The sequence below is a fragment of the Hippoglossus hippoglossus genome, chromosome 14 (assembly GCF_009819705.1).
Source record: "Hippoglossus hippoglossus isolate fHipHip1 chromosome 14, fHipHip1.pri, whole genome shotgun sequence".
In the NCBI taxonomy this organism is placed as follows: Eukaryota; Metazoa; Chordata; class Actinopteri; order Pleuronectiformes; family Pleuronectidae; genus Hippoglossus; species Hippoglossus hippoglossus.
The window spans coordinates 915911-942908 of NC_047164.1; the positions used below are offsets into that span (position 1 = coordinate 915911).

Genomic DNA, 26998 nt, shown 5'->3' on the forward strand with positions numbered 1-26998 from the left:
CTCACAGTGGAGTATTTTTACAGGTTTATACGTTCAGATCAATAAAGCGTCTGATTTATTTCCCATGAGTCTTTGTTGATTTTGACCAAACATCCGAACATGTGACAAAGTGAAGCAGCGAGAACACGAGTCTGATTCTGATCTGAGGCTTTGAGTCTGAACCAGCATGCAGGGCCTCATGGGGGGGGGGGTGGGGGGGGGGGGGAGTTTGTGGAGGTTTAAACGCAGCACGTGCCTCCTCCCCCTGGTGGACACACCCGGTAACAACAGCTTTTAACAGTATAATCGCTCCTTTATCTCCTTCATCCATCATGTTGTGTATAAAGAGACAATTACTAATGCTGTTATTATTATTCTAAAATACGTATTTATTTATTTATAATCTGCTTATTAATAAGTACAAATTGTGAAAAGATGATTTTACAGGAAGTCATTCAAACCACATTTAACGATCTAACGAGGGGAAACTGGAAGTTATGTTATGAGGAAATGATTTAACGAGTATTAATTGTGATTTCCCTGAAGTTTCTTGTTGAACTTTTTCTCTTGTTGTATAAATGTATAAACGCAGAGACGAGGGCAGAGGAAAATACAATAAACCTAAAGGTACAAAAATAAAAGTATAGTATATTTTAAAAGTGTTAATTAAATAAAATTGAAATACTTGACTTTTACTTAACAGATTAAGTAAAAGTATTGCAGTATTGCAGTATATAAGTAACAGATTACTTATATACTGCAATACTGCTATTTTTACTTGAGTAAATAATCTGAATTCACTAAGTAGTTAACTGAAGTACTTTTGACCTGTATCAGATTACATTAGTACTTTTTGACCTGTATCACAGTACTTTTGTACTTTTTATACATTTCAGAGTGCTTATACTCGCTGGTGTTATGAAAACCTTTTTACCTGTATCCGAATACTTGTACTGCATTGTGAGATTTGTTTCTTTTGACCTGTATCATAGTACTTTAATGCTTTTTTAAAACATTAATACCTTTAGGCCTGTTTCAGATTACATTTGTAAATCTTTACATGTATCAGAGTACTTACTACTCACTATGGTATAAGTACTTTTTGGTCAGTATCAGATTACATCAGTAATTTTTACTTGTATCAAAGTACTGAATTAGTTTTTGACCTATATCAGAGTACTTTATGACCTTAACCCATACACTGTATATAAAAAGCCTTAACCTGTATCAGAGTACTTACTACTCACTGTGGTTTTAATACTTTTTGGTCAGTATTTGATTACATTTGTACTTCTTACTTGCATCAAAGTAATATAGTACTTTTTGAGCTATATTAGATTACCTAAGGACCTTAACCTGTATCAGAGTAGTTGTGCTGTACTGTAGTATTAGTACTTGTTGGTCAGTATCAGATTACATTAGTAATTTCTACTTGTATCAAAGTAATTTATAACTTTTTTTTACCTAAATCAGAGTATATTAATCCCCTAACCTGTTTTAAAGTACTTGTTCAGTATTTTTGACCTATATCCGGTTTGTACTTGTACACGTACTGTGTATGAATGAATATTAGTATATTTTACTACAATAAAAACTTCTTCTTCTTCTTCTGCTGGCAGCTAAGTCCCGCCCCGAGGCTCCGTCAGGCGGAAGTACGTCACAGTAGCTACAGATGCTCGCGCTGCTGATTCTCAGAGTTTAACGTGAAGTTTCAAACTTTGATCTTTAGCTAAATTCACAGAGGAAGAGGAGGAGGGGGAGGAAGAAGAAGAAGAGGAAGAGGAAGAGGAGGAAAGAATAGAAGCAGCAGCAGCAGCAGCAGGAGGAGGACTGGGTTTTATTTTTTTATTTTTTAAACACCGCCCCCCTCTGCCTCTGTGGTGCGTTTGTTTGTGTGTCGGCGAGTCCCGGCGGTGTAACCGGAGAGGGGCCTGACGGAGGGAATGCAGGACGGCAATGGAGCACAATGTAATCCAGGTAAAGTCCGGCTCCTTTCTACATCCACGCCGCTTTGGGTCGCCTCTCCCGCCGGGCTCGGCGAGCTGCGGTCGGGGGGGACACCTCCACCGTGTGTCGCCGCGAACCGGGGCCGAGCGGCTCCGGTTCGCTCATTTCACGCGTCGCATTGATTGTTTTCCACCGGAGAGTTTGACTCTGACCGCAATTACAACTTTATTCAACTTTCCCCTCCGCGGCCGTGCGGGGGGACCGGCCCCGCGGGGGAGAGGCGCCTTCTGCGGGAGCCGCGGGGGGAGCAGGCGGCGGTGACACCGAGCTGTCGCCTCCTGCGTTACCGGAGCCTGGCTCGTTAAATCCCGGTTTAATATTTCTGATATTGTCGGTGTGTTAATGAATCATTTCTTTGTGCGAGTGTCGTGTCGAATAGTCTCCTTCACCTCCGGCTACCAACCCCCACCCGCCCCGGAATCCTCCATTAGAGCTGAATAAAATTAAAATGTAAAGGCCTGTGTGTGTCCGTGTGTGTGTGTGTCCGTGTGTGTGTGTGTGTGTGTGTCCGTGAAAATATCACGAAACTTTTCAGCTGCCTCCAAAAAAAAAAAAAAAAAAAATGTCGCATCGCCAGATTGGACGTGTTTGATTCCGAGTGAGAAGAACGAGCCCGAGCAGGAGATTCGTCGGAGTCGTCGAGCAGCAGCAGCTTCTTCTGCTTTCTGAGGAAACATATTGATATTATTATTATCAAATCCTCGCTCACATTACAGACCCGACATTTTGTCTCCGCAGTAATTACCTCACTTCAAACAGGAATGTTGATATTGTGTGTGTGTTTGTGTGTCTGTGTGTGTGTGTGAAGGGTAAATGTGGAGTTTTTCTGTACTTGAAATATGGAGGATATTAAATCCTGCTTCAAAACCCAGGAAACATCCAGAGACACACACACTCACACAGAGACACACACTCACACAGAGACTCACACAGAGACACACAATTTTATTTTCAGTCGATATAAAAGCGATCCAAGTCTTTTATTTTGACATAAATCTTAAGTATTTAGTGTGTTTGTGTTTTTATTCGAAATAAAAGCTTTTATTTTGGCATAAATCCTCATTTTATGTCACAGTAAAAGCTTTTATTTCGACTAATTAACACATACACGCCAAATATGGAGGATTTTGTCATAATAAAGGGTTTTATCACAACAGAAATCCTCCATATTTGGTGTTTTTTGTTGAAATAGGTTTATTTTTTGAATAAATAATCCATATTTAGGGTGTGTTCTCTAGTTCAGATAAAAGACTTTATTTTGACACAAATCAAAATTTTCTAGCAAATACAAAGCTTTTATTGTGATATAAATATATATATCAGAAGTGAAATCTTCTATAATGTGGGAATGTGTTTGTAGTTGATATAAATGCTTTCATTTTGACATGAATCATATTTTTCTGTCAAAATAAAAGCTTTTATCTCGAAAGAAATCCTTCATATTCAGCGTTTTGTTTTTTTAGTCGATATAAAAGCTTTATTTTGACAAAAATCCTCCATATTTGGTGGGTGTGTCTTTATGTGTTGTATTTAATATTCCAGTTGTCTTTGTATATTTTAATATGATAAAATTCTGTTTTAAATATTAATTTACTGCAGCATTATGTTGTTTTTCTACCCCCCACCCCCCAGTGGTGAACTTGTGAGCGTTTTGAATAACAGGATATACCCAAGGTCAATAATACTGAGAGGCCGTGTTACGATTTTATTTATTTAGTTGTTGTGTAGGAGACATTTTTATTATCAATAGTTTTTGTCTCTCTTCCTTCCTGTGTTTAAAAAAAAAACTCTTATTCCCAGAAATATCACGAGAACTGACGTAGGCAGGCTGCAGATTAAGGGTTTCCATTTTAAATTCTTGTGTATACGTGTGTGTGTGTGAGTCTGTGTGTGTGTGTGTGTGTGTGTGTGTGTGTGTTCACATTTTAAACAGAGGCCTGCTGCTGCTGCGTCGCCGTCTCACTGCTCAGATTATATTATGTGGCTTTTATTTTCCTGCCTGCTCAGCCCTGCCTCATTTCCACCACTAGGCTGGAGCACAGCCCTCCCCCAGCACCAGGAAGAACAGCCTCTGTCTCGTTCATACAACTCGGCTACAGCAGATAATACTGTTTATTACACGGCACTGGCTCCAGGTGCCACTCGTCGTGTTCTCACCACAGTGCATCTCAGTCTCGTTGTGAGGATGTGTCGGAGGGGCGGACTTCATTCACTCTGCTGTAGTTCACCCTCGTGTTCTCATGCTCTCTCCTCTTTAATGTCGTATATTAAGAGCACTAATTGATATCTCTATGGACACAACATGTTTTGGAAATACTTTATTACTTTTATAGATCGTTTTAAAATGAAATATCTCTGTCAACTCTCAGTTTACGTTGTGAGATAGTTGTTGTTATTCTTTCTCAGTGTCTATAAATAACTAGAGCTCAATCAATAAATGGATTAATCAGTGGACAGTAGATAACAGAGCACTAATGGACTTTGGGAGTAACAATTTCAAATGCTGATATTTTAGTCAACAAATGTGTATTTAAACATTGTCAATATTTCCTAAGATGATGTTATCAAACCTTTACGACAAAGAAATGTATTTGAGAATTGATATTTTACTGTTTGAACACAAACTTAGTTATAAATAACTGTAAATGAAAACACAAATACAAGCAAATACATAGAGGATGAGATTCAGAGACTTTATGGCGTCTTCTTGCTGAAATTAAACCACAACATTACATAAATGTACATATTCCTGTAGGGGGCGACATTGAGTCCACAGGTGATTTAACTTTATCTTCTCTGCTTCTTTGTTCCGGTCAAATTCCAAAAGAAACGTGTTTAATATTTGTATATTATTCAGCTTATGATTAAAACTTACACTACAAAATCCAATACTAGTCTTGCCTTGTAAATGTACATTTATATTGTTTTAAATGATAACATATCTAATAATGCTATAACATTCAAACAGCTGTTTGCAGTCATCGATACAGACTGTCTTCATCATATTACTACTGTAATATTTTATATTAAAATTTTGATCATGTGTATGTTCCTGAAAATAGGATCAGTCTTCTTGAAATACCAATTCAGTTCTCAATCTTACTTTATGAAATTATTTCAATAATAGTATAATAATCCTTAAATAAACACATAATATTCCAATAGGTATTGACACTAATTAATAAGTACTTTTATTTGAGTATTATCCCATATTAATATCCTTAATTTTATCTATAATGTTTCCATAATATATTAATAGGGACTGTCTGTGGAGCTCAAAAATAGTTTTATCCTATTTTATTTTGATGCTTTTTCTCATCCCCACACGTAACTGTTCAATTCTCCCATAATATTTATAAACTATAACTCAATGTGTAAGATTTTGTTAATAGCATTGTCCTGATAAAGTCTGTTACGTCTTATATAGAACAACATAATCCTTAAAAACATCTCTAATGCTGCTGTAACATTCCTGCAGGGTTTGTGTGTGTGAACTTTATTCTGCACAACAATAAGTTTTAAATCTTATTTATCGTTTTTCTAGTTGAGCTCCTCGGCTTTCAGTTTATTTTCTTTCTTTCATTCTACATTTCTACTTCCTGTGTTTATTATTCTCTTGTTATCTACTAAAACATTTCAGAACATTAACATATACAGAATTTACCTGACAATGAATAACGAATCTGATTGTAGTAATCCACTCAGACTTCATGATAAACTTTTCCCTTTATAATACAGCCTAAAAATACTTATACTATCTACTTTCTGAATTTATTTTATGCCGTCTCCTTGTTTGACCTTAATAATAAGCCTGGACTACTGATATTTTAAAGGCTAAAACTTAACCTCACTATACCAATAACTTATATTTTTCCTGGTGTCATATCTGGTTTAATACTCTGGAGATAAATCTGTAATTTCCTTTACTTTGTAATCAAATAAATGATATGTATAAGATAATATTCCTAAAATAGATCTACAAAGTACCTGCAGGGATTTCACTGAACATTATATTCATTCATTCATTGACGTATAAAACTGTTAAAATCCTCGTATTATTCATTCTTAAGTGTCATATTTATTTATAGTTGTCAATTCTGACCTAAACTTTATCATAATAACTGAATAAATCTGTAATGTCAGGAAGCAATAATTCTAACTTTTGTTCATAGAAATAACTATTAAATGGTTTAATATAACATATGTTATTTTTACTGTGTAATAGTCTTCATTCTAAGTTATTGAGTGTAATATTCCCTATAAGCAGAAGATCATGTAGTGGCTCAAATTTACTAAATATTCCTGTAGCAGCTTATTCCGCCTCCAGGGGACGATTGTGAGATAATATTTTACATACAAATTATCTGAAGCCATTAATGGGACTCAGTGTTAAATTTGTGGGGTTATAATGAAAATATGACAAATATATCTTGGTATGTATAGTTTAAATGTTCCCCTGAGACTCTACAGTGAATTTTAATGATTGTTTATGTAATATATTGTGTTAATATTGTTTCTGCAGCAGAGGTTCATGACTCTGTATCAGTGTGGAGTTTGTGATGCTCTTATAATCCTGCAGGACGAGGGCTGTGGTGATGAATGTGTTTTATTCAGTTCCTGTAGCAGGACGTACAGTAGAGTACGTTTAACGCGCAGCTGTGACCTTGTCCACTTTTATTACATATTTCATTCCGTCTCTGTGATAGTTCGCATAACTGATGTGTCCGTGTTCCTCCCGGGACTCGGGATATGAAGCTTGTTGTTTTTAGTTTTTGTGTCGCACAGTTTTTCTCACGGGACGATGAAGTGTGTGTGTGTGTGTGTGTGTGTGTGTGTGTGATGCTCCACAGTAACGTCATTCAACGACGTGTCCCTGCAGTGTTTGTGTGGATTTTAGCAAAATCCCACTTGTTTGACTAGTGCACGCATGATGTCTGTTTTCTGCTTTTTAAAAAATTGATCCTCGGCCTGCTGCAGCTCGTCTGCAGAGCTGCAGCGCGTGGGGGAGGGGGAGAAGGGTGTGTGTGCTGGGTTTTGGGTGGGGGAGGATGTGCTGGGTGGGGTGGGGGTTGTGGATGATCGACACAGGAGTGAGAATTTGAGAATTTTCTGCGTCCAAACGGCAGGAGACGTCACAGCAGCTGCACGGCGAACACCTCGACCACGTCGTCTCCCGACGCTGCTCTGGAGGGTTTCTGCTGCAGAAAAGAGGAGGAAACGCAGAATATTTATATATTTTTATTCTGTGAATCTCCACGTCCCGTCTATCATGAGTAAATGGATCACAGCTGCAGAGCCGACCACACCCTGAGCTCATACACCAGGCCTTTTACTTCTTATGTATAATAAGCTCCGTGAATCTGCCTGGTTTATTTTAATTCACTTAATATGAACAAACCCACAGTGTCCTGCACCTCAAACTACCCACGCTTCACTGTCAATATACACGAGCCGCCGAGATGAGTTCAATGTCAAAGAAATAAATCAGGAACTAGTTTCATCTCCGTGACGTGTTTGTGATTTACTCGGCTGCTTGTCCCTGCTCATATACCCACAAACATTAAGACTTGACAGGATCAGTAGATTCATCAACAAACGGGGAATAAATCAGCAACTATTCTATAATTGATTTTAATTTAGGTATAAATCCCAAACTGTTCTGGATCCAGCTTCTGAAATCTGCCTGGTGTTTCCACCTCGAGCTCAAACTATTGATCAACCGTTTTATTATGGATGAAGTAAACAAAGGTCTGGTTCTTAAATCTTTTATTTCTCTTTCTTTCTGTGTTTTCTTCGGGTCACTTGCAGCTCGCCTCCTTGCAGCTGTGCGGTGGCGGATCATGTTTCATGTGGAGCGGCTGTAATTCGGTCTTTTCTCGCCTCCAGCAGCAAACAGAGGATCACAGAGGAGCGGAGGCTGCGTGATGGATTCAGTATCACGAAACAGTGACACGTTCATAAAACTGGATCATCGGGTGTCTGATGTCGCACATCAAACTTTCCTTGATGTTGTCGCCGATTGTGACGCTGGGATTCAGTGACACACCTGAATTTTCTTTTCTTGCCAACGGATCCCGATTAAAAAGAAGCAAAGAGCCATCGAGTTTCCAAAAACGACTTAAACATGACGGGGATTAATCCGCAGCAGAAAATAGTCCCCAAATAAATAACAAGTTTCTCCTGCTTGTTTGTTCGGCACAAACTTGTTTTCAGAAAGTTTCTGAAACAATTTTTAAATAAAACTGACTGTAAAGAAAGATGGACGACATGACGGCTCCCGAAAGTGAAGCCAAATAATCTCCATCGCCCCCTGGTTGTTGATCGCAATATAGGTCATAAACCCCCCCCCCCCCTCCCCCATGTTAGTAGATGGGATATGGACCAAACTAAAGCATCTAAGTAGATGTTAAATAAATGATGATGCTGGTAGTAATACCTCATCGTACCTACCCGGTATCTTGGAGAGGATCTGTGTCTGAACCTTGTCCTCTCACTACTGGGGTCCCTCAAGGTTCTGTCCTGGGTCCCCTCCTCTTCTCTCTTGGCTCTGTCATTCACTCACATGGCTTTTCCTACCACATCTACGCTGATGACACCCAACTAATCCTCTCTTTCCCCAAATCTGAAACACAGGCAGCAGCAGCACGAATCTCTGTCTGACTGACATCTCTCAGTGGATGTCCACACACCACCTGAAAATTAACCTTGATAAGACTGACAGACTTTTCCTTCCAGGGAAAAACTCCTCCCACCCATGACCTGACTATTACCTTTGACAGCTCCGTGTTAACCCCCCCCAGACTGCTAGGAACCTGGGTGTGTCACCCGACAGTCAACTCTCCCTCACTTACTGTAACAACACGTTCCTGTAGATTCATGCTGTACAACATCAGGAGAACACGTCCCCTTCTCACTCAGAAGGCGGCGCAGGCTCTGGTCCAGGTTCTGGTCCAGGTTCTGGTCCAGGCTCTGGTCCAGGCTCTGGTCATCTCATGCCTATAGACTACTGCCCCCCCTCCTGGCAGGTCTACCTGCTGCTGCCCTCTGACCTCTGCAGCTCATCCAGGAAGCAGCAGCTCCACTGGTTACCAGTAGCTGCCCGCATCCGTTTCAAGACACTAGTACTTGCGTACCGGATGTGATCGGGTCCAGTCTACATCCAGGACATGGTCAAACGTTACAGCCCAGCTCGTTCACTCCGCTCTGCATCGGCCAATCAGCTGCTCCCTCACTGTGAGGGACAGCTGTCACTCAACAACATCACCACTGTTTCCTGTCCTGGCTGTGGACGGTGGAACCAGCTCCACATGGACATCAGGACAGAAAGTCTCCACATCGTCCTCCAGACTAAAGACACATCTCTTCAGACTAAACCTCGGTTAAGAAGATGATGTTTAATAACCACTGTCAAAAAATAAATAAAATTTAGTTTAGTTGCACTAACATGTTGCACTTTGTAGTTTGGCGTCTTTGAAGCTGATGTACTGATTCTTGTTGTTCTGGTTTGTTGCCTCGTGGTTGATGCTCTGATTGTGAGTCGCTTTGGATAAAAGCTTCAGCTCAATGAAATGTAATGTAATGTACCATAATGATGTTACCATGGCAACCAAATGAAGCGCTTCATTTATTTCCTTCATTCAAACAGAAAGACTACTACCCCCCCCAACTGACAACCCGCCCTCGTCAGACGCCGTCTACAAACCAATCAGAGTCAAGTATAGGTAGACTCCGCCCACGTAGGTGATGACGACAGGACGTACGTATGTCAGACAGAATTCTTTAGTCCCTAAATTATAATGTGAAACTAAAACTAACAGATCAGATGAAACTATGGAACAAACATGAAGCTTCAGGCTCTCAGAGAGGAAACTTCCTGAGTGCAGCGGATTGGTTTATGATTTGTTCTGTGGGAAACGTGTGACCTCGACACGAGCCAAATAATATTTATTAATTTACCCAACAATCTACTGGTGGTATTTATTTATTTATGGAGGCGTTTTAACTCTGTGTGAGCGCTGTGTTGTGGTGGAATGAAAACAGGAAGCTGCTTTGTTTCTGTTTAATCAGCTTTTTTTTTTTTTCTTCACATATTTACACAGTGAAAATCTGGAAAAGATGAGCGACGCAGATGATTCATATCAGACAAGTTCATGCACGTCTGAAGTTTCAGGCTGTTTTTGGTCACAGGTCGTCACTTTGTCAGAGCAGAAACATATTCAGTCACATTCTGAGTCGGTGTCGGCTCCACTCCGCCGTGTGAGCAGTTAATATTTAACCCCTCCTCTCGGACTTGTTCAGCGTATTACAGTATCTCGCTCCGAGCACTGATTACACATGAGAAAATCCTGCCTCGCTGCAAGATGGTGCAACTTCATCGTCAGAGAAGTGGATGCCAGAGGTGGAATTCTGCACAATTTATGGTTTGAACACACCCAAGGAAAAAGTCGGGAGGACGCGGCGAGAACATCGAGGCTTTTAGATAAAAATTTGATAGTTTCATCGCTGAGGAATTTTCACTTTGTTCATATGTGGAAATGACGTATTTTAATCTGGTATTTAAGATTATTAAAATGTGAAGTGGTCAATGCAGAAACATCTGCGCCGAAAAGAGTCAGACTGAATTTTAGAGAAAAGATGGACAGATGGATGAATATTAATATAATAATCATAATGAGCCTTTAAAATGTAAATATTACAATCAAAACGAGCGTCTGCTTACGACAGCAGATAAAAAGTGATGACGTTTGTCTATTTTCAAAACAAAACGCAGTTTATGTAATTGTAAAAATAGCAAAATAATATAATCCTGGTTTTAAAACATAGTTTATGAACTCACTGAACGAGCTTCCAGCAACTACGTGAAATGTGATGCACGATTCTGAATGTGTTGGAAGAACCAGCAGAATCTTAGCTGCTCTGCTAAAGTGAAGCTGGTTCCATGTTTCCGATGATGAACTGTAGCTGGTTTCAGACCAGCACTGAAGTCTGGACATGTTCCTGACATGTTCCTGACATGTTCCTGACATGTTCTGGAGGTTCTGTGTGTGAGAACTAACGTCTGAGTCAGCTGCTCTGACGTTTTCAGCCTTTTTCCGTCTTTTCCTCTGGACGTCAGTCACGTCAGCCGAGCTTCTTTTCCTCTGCTGAGATTTAACTCGACCACACATTTTATTCCTGTCATGGAAGTGAGTGAAATCCTGGTGTGTTCAGTTGTTTAAAGTCAAACTCTTGACAGTGAACATGCTGTGATTGTTGAGGCTCGTTTCCTGTTCCTCACCTGCTGCGTTGTTTCTCCCTCAGTGGTTGGGTGCTCCCTCCTGCCAGCGAGGCAGCTACGCCTTCTACAAGTCGGTGAGCAGCAGGGCTCAGCCCGACGGGCCCGTCCTGGTGTGGAGGCTCGGGGAGTTCTACCTGATCCGCTGTGGCCCTCAGGATCCCGTGTGCATCGCTGAGGTGAGACACCGGCACGTGTGTTTTCAAATATCTCTGAATCATTAAAGCTGCTTTTTAACATCAACTCTAACAAATCCAGTTTGAACATAACTCGGTGCTTTGCACTTCCTCTCCTCTACATTTCCAGATCACGGTTTATTTATCAGTTGTCCTGTTGAAATCTGTCGACTTTCACAAACCTATAGTATCTGCGTTTACATTTGCTGATAGAAAAACGTATTTGACAGAATACAACATGCAGAGAATATGTGCATTCATGTTTATATATTACGTAAATAAAAGTGATGTTATTTTTATATTCATGTGGTTGTATTTATGTATTTTTATTTATTAATTTCATTTATAACAAAGTTTATATGACATCAGAGGAATCATTGAAAATATATATACACACACATATAATATCTTTTTGTATCAGAAATGTTTACTCACTGATATATCAACAAATCCATATCGCTCGGGCTCTCCACATTTCAGAAGGAAATATTTTACTTATTTGTCACATATTTGACAGTTTCTTTGAATTTTCACTGACTTACTGACATATTTGTTAATAAAACTTTTATTTACAGTTCACATTGAGCCTTCTGCTGATACGTCTGTATTTTAACCACAGTCACCACATCATGTGCATGTGTTTCCTCGTGCAGGTGACCCTACTGTGGGAAGACCAGACCCGGAGCCACCCGCTGGCCAGCACCAGACTCTACTTCCTGCCTGAGGACACGCCGAAGGGCCGGACCAGGGAGCACGGAGAGGTGGGTCGAGGACTCTGCCTCCTCATGTCTACAAACAGTCTGACAGCACATTTAGGTTTCTCTCTCTCCTCAGTCGAACTGATATTAATCAATCATCATCTTTATAGACGATCAATCAAATATAATCAGTGAGTTAAGATGAACAGGGTCAGTTCCTGAGCTGCAGCTCAGCCTCCACATGAGAATCACACTAATGTGTTATCCACATGGAAATCCCACGACTAGTCTGAAGAAACGTTTTCCACATTTTGAACTTTATATTCCACAGTTGAAGTCTCTATTTCCAGCTTAACATTTTCCTGGAGGAGAAATTCTTTTTCTATTCATGAATCACTGCAGGAGTTTGTGAAACCATGGTCTGGATTTATCTTTAGAAATACTGTTACATTTCTTAACACAGTTATAACAAACTCTCGTCAGCAGTCATTTTTAATATGACGTGTATATCATGGTTTAAGTATCCGGCCCAGGGGAGGTGGAGGATGCATAAGGGGGGGGGGGGGGGGGGGGTGTGAGGCTTCACTGTGCATCAAGGACCAAACAGGATCAGGGCTGACAAACTGGAATGGGAGGAGACCTCCGAGGCTTGAGCTGTAAACTGGGTAAACAGGGACTTCAGATGTAATCTGGAACATCAGTGGAGCTCATACCTCCAGCAACACTCCCTTAGATTCAGTGAAGCTGCACCAACACTCACACACTCCACCAAGTCCTTTTAATGTCTGATGTTTTTCATCATCATCCATGAATTATTCTGAGACATGATTCTACCTGTTGTTCAGGATGAGGTGTTGGCCGTGTCCAGGAAGATGGTGCTGCGGGTGGAGGACCTGGTGAAATGGTCGTGTGCGGAGCCGGCCGGTTGGATTAGCAGTTCAAAGCCGCCGCCGCCGCCCTGTGGGACCAACGGCCTCCACAAACCTCCACAGAGCAGCGACGGCAACACTTTACTGGTCAAGAGCATCGAGCCGCTCAAAGGAAAACCTGAGAGTAAGAAACACTGAGGGGACTCATCAACTGAAAAGTGAACGAGAACCAGAGATTAAAACTACAGAAATATGGATTTATTATCAAGTTACTGATTTGATTCACTTTCTCAGACGTCCTGTTGGACCGTCAGAGCATCAAAGTGCTCAGCTACCCGCAGTACTGCCGCTTCCGCTCGCTGCAGAGGCGTATCCAGGATGGAGCGAGGGGGCCGGGGCTGCAGGACCCCCACCTGTTGGCCCTGGGCAGTGTCAGGGCGCTGCCCGGCGTCCGGCTGATGTTCTGCAGGGACACGTTCAGCCACCCGACCCTGGAGGGCAGCGCCAGCTTCTCCTGGCAGTTCAGTGAGTGTCTCGGAAACCACGTGCACTCGCACACTGGGGCAGATTACTGTGTCCAGTGTTTCCTCTCTTTTATCTGGGTTTGGTCTCCTCCACCTCCAGAGGGACGTCTCAGGCTCTTCAGCTGCTAAGTGTCTCACTAGCTGTGAGCTTTACAAAGTGATGAAAGATCGATGCTGTGTTCACAACTGGTTTCTGCTTTAACAGACTAATCTTTTAAGAATTTAGTTATTGACCTTTATAAAAAGCTACACCTTTAAAATGAAATCAGCAGGTTGAAGCAGCAGCTTCTTACAAATATCTGGAGTTTTGTTTTGATATGAAATGAACGACCATGAAGTTCTTTTATTTCAGTGTGAATGTAAAACAGTTTCTCAGTCGTTGTGGGACAGTCGCAGCACGACAGGAACTGGATTAACGAGTTTATTCTTTTTTTAACCAGGGCTGGTTGTTAATCTCGCAGCAGGAAACTCAAACACAGTTCAGCTGTTTCACTCGGGTTCAACACTTTATGTCATTGTCGCTTATTTCTCAGATTTAAGTCGTCCTTTTGTTTGTGTTGCCTTGTATGTTGTGTGTAGTTTAGGGATTAGAAAAGTTGGCTGATCTAATCTTATTATATTTAATTTGTTATAAATATAAATACAATTAATATAAATATATAAATACAGAGCATTTTTATTTTTTGTTCAATATTTTCCAAACTTAAGAAACGAGACCTTTTTATTGGATCACTCAGGATTAAATCAGGTTTAATTTGTCAGATTCATAATCACCTGCTGAAGCTTCTCGTCTGTTTGTGGTGATTGAAAAACCAGGTCGATGAAACTCAATGTTCAGTGTTTCCATCTTCTTCTGTTCTATGACTTTCAGGAGTTGAACAGTAGGTGGCGCTGGATGGAAACGTATCTAGTTTGGTGTGAATCTGTAAAGAAGGAGATGGACAAAGACACTTTTTAATGTCACTCAGCAAAATGTAATTCTTTGGATTTGTTCTGCCTGTGGTTTGTTTTCTGCAGGATGTCCGTCTCTCAGTCTTCGAGGTCGACCTCGTAAGAGGAGAGGTCGCGACGGCAGCGTCTCCCCGAACTCCAGCCACTCAGAGTCGTGGCTTGAGAGGATGAAGGTTGGTCCCATTTGAAACGATATGAAGCTGTTTATTGTACTGGTGTGTTCTTACAGTTTATAATCAGACTCTGGGTCTGCTGCCTCTGTTAGAAGTGGAGGATTAAATCATATTAACGAGGTCTCTGGTGTGGTCTCTGTCTCAGGAGAACGTGATGGGCAGCGTGGAGGTCGGCTGTGAGGGCGACTGGCTCCCTCACCCCGAGGAGCAGCTCTTCCTGGATCAGCTCTTCGCCTTCATGGAGCGTCACGGCTCGCCCGTCCACAAAGTCCCCAACCTCGGCTTCAAGAAGAGTGAGTCTCTCAAAGTCTCTGCCTTCAGAGAGCGTTCAGACACTTTCATCAGCGTCAAGTCTTCTTGGGTTCATATCAAAAGCTTAAGGTTAATTAGAGCAAAGAGGAGAAATTCATTTTTCTTCTCCACATTGTTAATCAACTATTTCTCATTTTTACTAAAGGTTATTGATCTGAAAAATGTCAATTTTATACAAAAGGAAAATCTCTTTCTTTCTTTGTTTGGACATTTAAGAAGGTTGCTGGTTTGATTCCGTCCTTCAGACTCTGATGAATTCGACCCTGTTTTCTTTAACCTTAATTAAATCAGATTTGCATCAGTGAGATTAAAAATGTTTTTCTTTTACAGAAACTCGTGACAGTTACAGATTTAAAACCTGAAACACATTTTTTATAATTAGATGAAAAATCTTTTTAAAAAGGACATAATGTGTTTTAATGATGTGATTTTGTACCAAATTCAATATTCAACAGCTGCTGAGAGAAAACATGTTGACATTACATTTAGATTCTCTTTGCATTTGGTTGTAAATTGCCTATTTTAATAATAATAATCTCACAGCTTATACTTTTTAAATCGTTATATAAATATTTTAAAATATAGTAAAGTATCAGGAGGTTTAGTTTTGTCTGTTTTAAAGCTGGAGAGAATTTAGTTTTGTCAGACGATCGTTTAGTCAAACTCTGTTTATCTGTCAACTGACTTGTGATTTGATCGTCTCCCTGTTTTGATATTTGCATGTCCTCTGTTCCTGTCCTCAGTCGACCTCTTCCTCATGTACTCTGTGGTCAAACGGCTCGGAGGTTACAAAAAGGTGAGTTCCTCCAAATCCTATTCAAAGGAACTGTTTGACATTTTTGGAACAAGATCAAATTACATCCGATTTTTTTTTTTTGTCACAAAATGACATTCACACAATCCAAGAACGAGGAACCAGGTGATCCGTTAATAATTGAGTCTAATGAAATTCAACTTTTTGAAACCACTGTGTTTCTCACAGGTGACGATGGACAGACTCTGGAAAATCGTGTATAATGAGTTGGGAGGATGCCCTGGCAGCACCAGCGCCGCCACGTGCACCAGAAGACACTACGAGAGGTACAGACACACACACACAGACACAGACACACACACACACACACACACACACAGTGTTTCAGGTCTCACTGTGACTCTCTCTCTCTCAGGTTGATGCTTCCTTATGAAGAGCATCTCAGAGTAGGAGGATCTGAATTTAAAATCCCAGAATCCCCCACTCCTCCCAAACCCCGAGGGATCAGAGGAAGGAAACCACTTCAGAGAGGAAGAAAACCAGGACCCAAAGCAAAGGAGAAGATCACAACCTCCACTTCTCCTCTTCCGCCAACTGTTCCTCTTCCTCGCCTTCCTCTTCCTCGTCTTCCTCCTCTTGCTCAGACTGTAAGTGACATAGCAGCTGTGTGTCTGTCTCCAAATCCTTAAATTTAAGTTTAGATCTTTATTTGTCCCCCGGCGACGACCCGGTGAAGTCTGTTTGTCCATCACACATTCGTGAACGTGATATTTCAAGAGATTTGTTTGAATTTGGTATAAACGTCATCTTCCTCTTCCTCTCTGAGCAGAACCTGAACCCGAATGGCTCCTTGGTGGTGAAGAGAGGCCGCGGCCGACCGAAGGGAACACGCAACAAGGCCACGCTGATGGCTCAGGCCAAGCTGCTGGCTCTGCAGCAACCCAAACCCAAAGCAACAGCAGAGACTCTGCTGCTTCAGGCCAAAGGCAGAGATGGACCGACCCTCAGCAGCACACACCGGGTGAGAAGCATCCCACTGTGCTGCACCCCCACTTCACAGCCACTAACCCACGAGTGTATAAACTCATTACTGTTGCTATGGTTACGCCTGGCGGAGTTTCCAGCATCTTAATCCGAGACTTTAACTCTTTTAAAATGTTAAAGTTTTCAAATGAAGGATGAAGCGTGTGGATCCAGCAAACCCAAAACAATCATCACGTTCAAATGAAATGTGTGATTCAGCAGATTGTGTTTAAATCCAACACGTCAGTAACGTTTCTCTTCTTCTCTCCCGCTGCAGACGTCCATCCTCCCCATCAACATGCCCCTCACCCCCGACCTCTCCCCCATGTCGGCCCCCTTCCTCCACATCCAGCCCAAACCAAAGGAGCTGAACTCGGACAGAGGAGAGTCCACGGCTCCTGCTCCCACTGTCCTCCTCGCCACTCTTCCTCGCCACTTTGTCGGAGGATCGCTGGGCGGCTTCAGCCCCATCAAGGGGGTGTGTCCTCTGGACATCTTCAGGAACCGCATCAGCCTTCAGAGGACCCCGGAGAGCCCGGCGCTGACGCCTCAGGACCCGGCCCAGCACCATCCCACCATCTTCACCCTGCAGCCCAAAAGTGGAAGCCCGGACACGCCCCATCCCAGCGGGGACCAGCCTCAGCCGCACCCTGGCCACCAGCACCACAACCGCTGCTCGGGGTGTAACGTGGACGACGGGGCCCAGAGGGGGGGCAGCCGGGACGCCAGGAGCCGGCCCCAGCTGCCTCCTCTCCGGGTCCTGCCTCTAAACCTGGACTGCAGCGTTCAGGTGTGTCAGCTGATGAGGACTCGCCGTCTGGACTCGTCACAGCTGCAGACCTTCACCCGCCGACTGTCCGAGGCTCTGTCCCAGGACCTGAGTGCCAAGCCCCCCCTCTCTCCCATCACCCCTCCCCCCGAGCAGGCGCTGCCCCTCAACCTCAGCAAGCGTTTCCCGGTCAAGAGACCCAGTACGGAGGGACCGGAGGCGTTCCGAGCGGCAAGCAATGGAGACACGGACCAAACGTTGTCCAAGAGGCCGAGGGCCAGCTGCACGGAGCAGGCTGAGGACGCCACGGGCGGGAGGTCCAGCTCTGCAGGAGGAGGAGACACAGATGAGGAGACAAAGAACCAGGAGGAACCTGCAGACCTGAGCTCGCCGAGCAGGATCAGGGCCTTCCTGCTCGGGCTGCCTCCCTTCCAGGTGAAACTGGAGGAGGATCTGAACGGGACAATGTTCGGGAAATTTCTTCCTCCGGGATCCAACAGCGAAACCCAGCGGACTGAGACGGAGAAACTGGAGGGAGGAGTGGTGGTAAAGAAAGAAGTGAAGAAGGAGGAGGAGATGGTGGTCGACCTGGAGCGACACGAAACGGAGAGAAACAACAAACAGACATCTGAGCAGGAGGAGAAAGGCCCCGCCCACTGCTCGGGCCCCGCGGAGCTGATGAGGGCGGGGCCCTCAAACGCTAACACACACTGTTTCTAGCATCGCTTGCTCTGTGGAAATATCAAACAGGAAACTCGCACACAGGTCGGAGATTTACTTGTTCTTGGAATCTGGGCTGTCGTTCTCACCGCCGCGGTTTCGGTGTTGGAAGCCGACGTTGACTCGTGTCGATGCCCGAGCGCGCAGAGCGAGGACGTTTTACGAGAGCGTCTGGACTCAACTTCTTTGTTTCCCTTTTCCTCTCCGGTTTTTCTCTGTGGTTTCTTTGATTGAACTTTGCAGAGGAAATTCATGACAATCACAAATCAGCTTCTCCTCCTCTGTTCGTTTCCGTCACGGAGAAAAGAAAAGAGCGAGAGAGGAGAGAGAGAGCGACTCTTTAACAAACACTGCCATAACACGACTCTCCATGACACTAACTCCACTGTTCAATGTTAGGGTGAAATATTGAATAAGATCCATGATACTTAAAATTAAAGTCAATATTGCATATATGGGTGATGCTATGCATCAAGACGTCATAATGAGCATCTAGAGTGTACTGTAGTTCGCTAGTTTCATTTTTAAATTGTACTCTACTTATGTAGAGAGATAGTTATTTTCTGATAAAGTGTTTGGACAAGGAGCTCGTCGTCTTCACGTTATAACTCGTTCAGTGAAGCGTTTATAGTCCTGCTCCTTGTTTCAAACGATATAAACCTTTCTTACACACACGTGCCTTAAAACGACCAGCGACCGATTCGCTCGCCGGCGTCACTCTCATCCACTTAAAGTGATACCTTGATGTCTTCACTCGTCAGCGTGGCTGCACATCGTCTGAGAAACATCTACCTGTTTCAAACCAATCACAGACGCTCGTCAGTAAAAACCTCCAATTTAATCTCAAACTCTCCAATCAGAACATTTCCTGATCTCCTGATCTCAGTATCTGAACTCGAACTTGTCGAGGTTCGATACCCGGCCCTGTCAGCATCGCGTGGACCACTGCGTCCACCGTGGCGTCAGCGCAGTCGTCGTCTCACATCGTTACCGGTTGTTATGGAGATCGCACATGAACATGTAGCCCAACATTCAGACTACCTCAGGTTCTACAAGAGGAAGATGGTTCCACCAGCGTCGTCTGCGTCAGGGGGCGGAGCCTGGGCTGTAAACACAGTCAGACATGGTGTTAAAAGACAGGGGGGGGGGGGTGTTGTTGTCAACATTTAAATTCTCTGCTCCGTGACGCGATCACGCGTTTGCTCCTGAAGATGTAAAATGTAATATTCACAGTTTTATCTTAACGTTTGTAAATCAAAGGAGAGAAATGGCGGCTGAGACTGTTTTCAGTGGCGGATTGATCCACATCTGGTTTCGTAACAGGACAGTTTGCTGAGGATCCTGAAACGGAAACAACAAACTGTAAATAAAGATGGCGACACGTCTCCACTTCCTCCTGACAGCCACCAGGGGGTGGACAATCGGATTTGAACATGTAATTTGATGACGATAGAAAAAAATGTAGAAAACGTGTGAATTGTTCTCTAACGTTTGATCTGGATTCGTAACGTTCGATCACGTTGTTTGTATTATTACGATCTTTTCACCATTCAGACCTCTGTGTCATCAGTTTCACCGTCATAGTCTCGGGTGAAGGGAAACTACGCTGCTACGCCACGTATGCTACTTTTTTAGACTGTACCAGGCTAACGGTTTCCCCCTGTTTCCACTCTTTGTGCTAAGCTAAGCTAATGCGGCTGAGATCCGATTATTCCATCTGATGTTCACGTGAGTTTATGCAACATTCAGATACAGATTGTTTGTCTATGTCGGGTGAAACTGAAGAATCAAACCTGCAGCTTCTCTCCACTTTAAATGACACGTTCCTCACGTTATCAGCTGACCCACCTTCCTCATTCCGTGCCAACACAAACGCGTCGACCCGCTGAAAGAACTCGAGCGTCAAGGTATCTCTTTACTCGCAGCCTTTCCCTTCGACTCGTCTGTTTTCCCGCCGCAGACGACGGTTCAGATTTGCACACCTACTGTACCCGTTCGCTTCATTTGGTATTTTTACATATTTATATCTGCCATGTTCGTTTTTTTGTTTATTTCCTTCTTGCCAATGTTTTATTTGACCAGAGTAGTGGAATCGACCACGACACCGAAAGCGACTGGTGCTGTTTATTCTTAGTTATGTAGCTGTCGCCATATTGTTGTTTATGTTTTTGTTTTGTTGACGAAGCTGCAAACAGTTTTCACGACAGCGAGTCAATAAATCTACTCAAACTTGTCTGAGCAGATTTATTTTTTGTTTCGAGTTCAAACAAATGATTTTAAAGAATTTAATTAAAATGACGTCGCAACTTGTTATGAAAATATTTTCCGTTTTTAGTTTTGTTCGTCTGAGGGAACGATTAGAGACGTGGATTAAAACAGAACCGATTCACCAAAGTACCAAAACAAACACTGACGTCTCCGAAGTCCGTTAACGTCACAATAATGATTCCGTTAATTTAAGACAAGTCACTTTGCGTGGTTACGTTTGTTTTTTCTCTGCAAATAAAGATGGACGACGCGTCTGTGCAGCCTCAGCTGTCAATCACGACATCTCAGCCTGTTCTTATATCATCATTCAAACCAAACTGATCAGAAACACAAACATCAGAGAGCTAAGAACGACCTGAAATGACAGAAACATCTTTACAAACATTTATTTAATTTGGTCCATGTCTCATCTGCTAACATGGAGGAGGTTTATGACCTATACTGCAGCCAGCCACCAGGGGGCGATCCAGATCATTTGGCTCCTCTTTAGAGAAGCTGTCATGTCGTCCATCTTTATCTACAGAAAATGTGACAAACTCTTAAAACCTTAAACACGTTAACGTTCGATCAAAGTCTTTGTTTTCTTCGTCCTGTTTCCTGCGTCGTCTGAAATCGTTTCGTTACAAACCAGCGTGTTTAGAGCTTTTCTGAATGTTCGCACCCGAAACCGACGCCATCTTAACGAGGAGGCGGCGGCTAAATGTATCGAGAGTTAAATGATCTGAACAAGCGTCGTCTTGTTTTCACGACGTTAAGTGTTGAACCTTCTTCAACTTCACAGGAAGTGTGTGATTCTGTTCTTGAGCTCTTTTCTCTTTTCACCGTTCGGACCAATGAGAATTTGAAGAGCTAGTGACGCGCCCCCCCCCCCCCCCCCCCAGCCTTCAAACAGCTGTAAACATGTAGGAACCATTTCGTTGGTTCACTCTGAAGCTTCAGTCAAACCTCAGCTCCTGATTCTCCTCAACCATAAATCCATATTATTTTTATTTTCATGCATGTGTCTTTATGTTAGCGATGTTGTGTCTTTATGCTAATGTCGTTGTGTCTTTAATGTTACGACGTTGTGTCTTTATTTTAACGATTTCATGTCTTTTAACGACGTTCGGTCGTTGTCGGGTGAAAGCGCAGCGGCGTCATTTAACGGGGGCGGGGGTGTAGAGTAGAGATGTTAAACCAGTGCGACGAGAGACGATACTTTTCTGTCTCTTCTTGTTTCTGGTTATTTAAGCTTTAGTTTTTCAAGTTTTCTTTAGTTTAAAATGTTTTTGTTCAAATTTAAACGTTTACATTTGTTATGCATGTTGGACACATTTGTTCTCTCCAGTGTTTTGCACACGACTTCAGTCCTGAACGGCGCCGCTCGTCTGTGTGAAGACTTTGAATCAAGTGCCTGATCTTTAAACGTCACAGTTACATTTGCTGGTTCGCCTTCGTGCCACCTTGACTTGAACAGCGCCCCCTGCTGTTGCACCTGCGTTGGACTGAAAGCGTGACGGCAGATTTCAGCAGGACGGAGCAAACTGGACCTAAAGGACTTGAGAACTTAGCGAGCGAGTGGCCAGCGTTCGTTGGTGTGATGTCAGTGTTTGACATCCAAAAAGAGAAATGATCAAATAAGAAAGAGGCCACATGCGACATTTTAACAGCTGTGAACGGTGAAAGTTACATTTTACATGTCGAGCTTCTGTTTGTGTTGAGAAGCGAATCTGGATCATTTTATTTCAGAAAATATAAAAATAACAGCTTCAGTTTCTGTACAAACGATTAGAATAGTTCTGATGTTTGTGATTCTGTTGATCCGTCGAGATCAGTCGGAGTCAAACGATTAGTTTCATTGAATCTTAGGAAGTTTTTTCTTTAAACTTCTGAGCAGCCATCCAAAGATTTTCAGTTAAAATCATAAATATAGAGAAATTCACTTTAGTCCTACATCTGAATTTAGTAAATTTAACTCAGTGTGTGTTAAATTTAACAAATTGAAAATACTGTGGATAAATCTTCTGTGTATCTCAGCTTTGTTATCTGAATAATTCAGGATTGTTTTCAGGATTTAAAATGAATTTATTCACATTTTTGTATAAAAGAATTTAGATTTTCTGTCACTTTACTGATCAATAACTAATAATTTCAGCTCTAAATGTCGCAGGGTTGAATTTAAAAGACTTTTATTTTATCAACCAGTTGAGGCAGATTTAAAGCTCAATGAAAAATCTCTTAAGACATAAATCTTCTTTGAAGGCAGCAGAGGTGGTTTGTGGGAAATGTAGTCTCCGTTAGCAGAGCGCGTCTCCGGGACGTTCAGATGTTAAAATGTTCCACGTGGCTCTTTTACGAACTGTTGGATGTTAAGAATCGATGAATGTCTCCGTCACATCTTCCTGTGATCTGCTTTGATCTCAGCATCATTGCCTCTCATGTGTTCGTCTTTTTTCTCCATGAAACAAAAAACTCAGATCAACGTTTGGACGCAGTCGGAGCGAAAGAGACGAACTCTTCCTGGACTCAAGGTTTAACTTCGTGTTGATCGACGCTCTGTTCGTGCGTCTGTGTGATTTGATTGGTTCACGTCTGCAGCACAAACTCAAGTTCCACTGTTTGTAAAAGAGATGAACGGCTGCAGTGTCAGGTACCATTCCATTTTAACACTGTATATTTATAATAAAAGTTATCTGGTTATAAATAACGAGACTCGTGTTTATATTTCTCACTTCGCTCAAACTGGTTTGTATTTGTTTTTCTACATAACTGATAAACTACTGGGGGAAATTAGTTTTATGTGAAAAGTTGAAAAAGGAAATTATTTAAAAGTTGTGACTTGAGTAAATATTTTGTCAAAATTAGTTGTTTAGAATCAATATAAAGGCATTTGAAGAAATATAAACTTTAATCTTTATCTTAAATTCATAACTATCTTGTGAAATGAAGAATAAAGTTATAATTTGAGTCAAATGATAAGCTTGTAATTTTATGATCCACAATATTGTGTCTAGTTATATGAAGAAAGTCAATTTATTCCTAAAATGTATAATTCTTATTTTATCAGTAGCACTCATCTCCTGCAGTTCTTCAAACTGAACACTAGAGGGCAGCAACGGTCTGATCCGAATCTGCTACTGCACTGACGAGAAACTTCATGTTTGAACTTTTCATTTATTTCCCCTCTGACCTTTGACCTCTGGTTTAATTTTTAGCCCTCATTGGTTTAAATGTGTTTTTTGAATCACTGTTTATGAACCAGTTTCTCCAGATGATTTAGAATCTGATTATTTTCAAGTCATTGGGTTCTGGCTTTTATTTTGAAAGTTTTCACTGTCGACTGAAATCAACCAAACTCCTGAAAAATCAAATACAAAACTTAAACAAAAACAAATTATATGTTTTAAAAATCTGAAAACCCAAATAAAGTAAAAGTAGATGAATTATTTAAAGTGTCGTGTGTTTTCAGTTCAACACAAATCAGAGACTAAAAATCTGAATCACTCAACGTTAAACACTGAGTCAGGATCCATTGTTCAAGTGAAACACACACTCACACTCTCACAGACACACACTCTCACAGACACACACACTCACAGACACACACTCACACAGACTCACAGACACACACAGACACACACTCAGTGTAGGAAACAATGTTCCTGTAGCAGACTGAGGAATGTGTTCATTTCCTCTTTGGTGTGAATATTTACACGGAAATAGAAAAGGTGTGTGTGTGTGTGTGTGTGTGTGAGAATAAAAACAGAAATCAATAAAATAGAATATAAAAAATATCCGATCAAATAAAATATAAATGTTATGAAGTGACCTACAAAATAAGAGCACCTTCAGATCATTAACTCAGTAAACACACGGTTTACTAACATGAAACGCTGCAGCTGATTTATTCTTCAGGTCTGTGATGAGACAAAAGGAGAGAAACCACAGATGGAAAACCGAGTTTCTCCCTTTGTGTGTTTCCATCTGTCTCCTCCTCCCTCGGCACTGATCAATAAATCCATCGATCGTCCTCCTGCCGCCGCCGAGCTCCTCCGAACAAAGAAGGAGCAGAAACAATCAGAGGAAACAATCAAAACCTTTTTACTCCTCAGGATTCACAGATTGTCTTTGAGGACGAGAAGCAGGAAAAAACAAATAGAAACAACTTCGTCCTGTTTCACGTGAGAATTTAAACGGTCTTCAAATAAATAGAAGAAATGACGTGTTTGAGAATCTTTACATTCACGTCTTCGGTAGGAACCACGGACTGTAAATAAAGATGGACGACACGACAGATCCTGAAACTGAAGCTGCCATCTTGCTGGTTTGACGTCATTTGGTCCATGTCCCATCTGCCAACATAGAGGAGGGGGTTAATAACTTGTACTGCCACCAGGGGGTGATTGAGACACTTTGGCATCACTTCTCGGGGCCGTCATGTCGTCCGTCTGGTTAATGCTTTGTTTTAGCTGTTTTAAAAGATAATGGTACACGTTTTGACCAGCAGGGGGCACAAGAGGAAAAGTCAGAGGATCACTAGAATCATGAGGATTCATCCTCTGGGCACCATGAATATCTGTAAAAAGATGATTGTCAGTAATCTGCCCAAACGTCCTGGAGACATTTCAGCCACTGACACATTTTTTATTTTGCTGCATGTCCCATCTGCTGACATGGAGGAATGTATCATCTTTCCTGCAGCCACCAGGGGGCGATGGAGATGTTTTGGCTTCATTTCACAGAGGAGCTGACATGTTGTCCATCTTTATTTACAGTTTGTTTTCTGCTGAGTGAAATATTATAACTTTATTATTAACGTTCTCTGGAAAGATTTTAGTTTATTCATAACAGAGCTGCTGTCGTCGTGTTTTAAACATCGAGGAGTTCCAGTTAACAAACAGATGAAGTGAAGACGAGGACGAATAAATCTGAATAAGTGAGTTTGAGTTTCACCTTCGTCTGTTTGTTCCAATTAAAGCCCCCCCCCCCCCCCCTATTCTCCTGAGGTATGTGGGCTCGCTGCCAGACGAGCCTGAGAGGAAAATAGAAAAACTGTGAGGCCGCCCCGTGTGGGGTTCAACTCGGCCGAGTCACCACGGCAACCGGCCACCTCCAGCCGGCCGGAGAGGCGGAATCCGAAATGTCAACTTTTCCTTTTCTGTTGACAAAAACTTTACAATGAAAGAGCTTTGAAGGGAAAAACCTGGAGGACGGAGTCACAGTCGAGTTCAGGACTTTAACTTTGATATGATGAGGCTTTAATCAGGTTGGTTTCATCAGTGTTTTGATTTTAAAATGTTTTCATGCTCTAACGTTCAGAATCACTTTCCTCAGACCATCGCTGCTGCTCCTCTTTTCAGCCTCTGTCTCAAACTCTTGCTTTTAGCTCCTGTCTCTTTAATACCCCCCCCCCCCCCCCCCCCCCCCCCCCCCGCCCCCCCCTCCTGATAAAGCTGCTCTGATTGGTCAACTCCACTCTGTTTTGACACACGTGTCATAACTACAGCAGCTGAGAAGGTCATTATCATCGTTGTTGTTGAGGAAAACTCAGATGTTTACTTTAAAAACGTGTTTAATAAAATAAACTTGAGACCAAACTGTCGTGATGCATCATTTTCTGCAGCAAACATCTGGAAACATAGATCACGTCTCAGCTTTTCTCCTGAAACGAGCTGATAACGACACTGAGTGTGTTGTATGAGATCCTAAAGAGGGTCCCTGGGCCCCCAGGTCTCTTGGTCTCCAGGTCTCCGGGTCTCCGGGTCTCCAGGTCTCTGTGTCTCCAGGTCTCTTGGTCTCCGGGTCTCTTGGTCTCCGGGTCTCTTGGTCTCCGGGTCTCTGTGTCTCTGTGTCTCCGGGTCTCCAGGTCTCCAGGTCTGCAGGTCTCCGGGGTTGGTGCCATCAGGTCCTGCTGTTGTTACTCAGAGAAAATGTTGCAGATGGAGACCGATCATCAGGCTGAAGTTCAACTTGAGGGAATCTGCTTGTTACAGAAACTGGATTTAAAAACTGATTCTTCAGAGTTTTTGATCGGTGAGGAATTCAAGCTCTTCTTTACAAGTGAAGGAAACGTCTGCAGAATGTAACATCTGGAGAGAATGAACTTGATATCAATGCTCGTCAGTAAAGAGACGGAGGAGTGACCCTCGTCTGCTCGACATGAAGCTGAGATCCACTCACACGTCTTCATCTTCACGAACACAAAGAACCTGAGTGTGTTTCTGCTTCGAGTTTCACAGAAAGAAAGAAGATTGAACAGATTCTGTCACAAGATGGAAACAGGCGTCTCTATAATTAAAGATAATTACACGTCTCCAGATCACGACTTTGGTTCAAATACAAACCCAGAGTTTCCAGCGTGGTTTGATGAAACCAGAGCAGAATTATTCAAAAGTCTCGAAAGCTTCTTTCAATCTGGTTCAAATTCCAACCAAAACTGAGAAAACTGGTCAAGAAAATATAAATAAAACATTTATTTACACTGTGGTTGAATAAAAGATTCGGTTTGTTGACGTAAAAAGC

At 42.2% G+C, this 26998-nt stretch overlaps 1 protein-coding gene and 2 long non-coding RNA genes across 3 annotated transcripts; 2 read left to right on the forward strand and 1 right to left on the reverse strand.

The window, feature by feature from the left end:
• The first annotated feature begins 1632 nt into the window (after positions 1-1632).
• Positions 1633-19379, forward strand: zgc:77151 (uncharacterized protein LOC337153 homolog). The gene is made up of 12 exons (XM_034606784.1): positions 1633-1956; positions 11287-11439; positions 12090-12197; positions 12980-13187; positions 13298-13528; positions 14545-14651; positions 14797-14944; positions 15707-15759; positions 15946-16043; positions 16133-16364; positions 16547-16738; positions 17018-19379. Exons 1-12 carry the CDS (start codon positions 1936-1938, stop codon positions 18227-18229), a joined length of 2763 nt encoding a protein of 920 aa, XP_034462675.1. The 5' UTR covers positions 1633-1935; the 3' UTR covers positions 18230-19379.
• A 1486-nt stretch (positions 19380-20865) lies between these two features.
• On the reverse strand, positions 20866-21396 carry LOC117774397. Its single transcript, XR_004616062.1, has 3 exons — positions 21262-21396; positions 20940-21218; positions 20866-20907 (listed from the first exon to the last, which is right to left on the reverse strand). It is a non-coding gene; the product is annotated as an uncharacterized LOC117774397 (long non-coding RNA).
• A 1318-nt stretch (positions 21397-22714) lies between these two features.
• LOC117774396 lies at positions 22715-23183 on the forward strand. Its single transcript, XR_004616061.1, has 2 exons — positions 22715-22747; positions 22783-23183. It is a non-coding gene; the product is annotated as an uncharacterized LOC117774396 (long non-coding RNA).
• The last annotated feature ends 3815 nt before the right edge of the window (positions 23184-26998 follow it).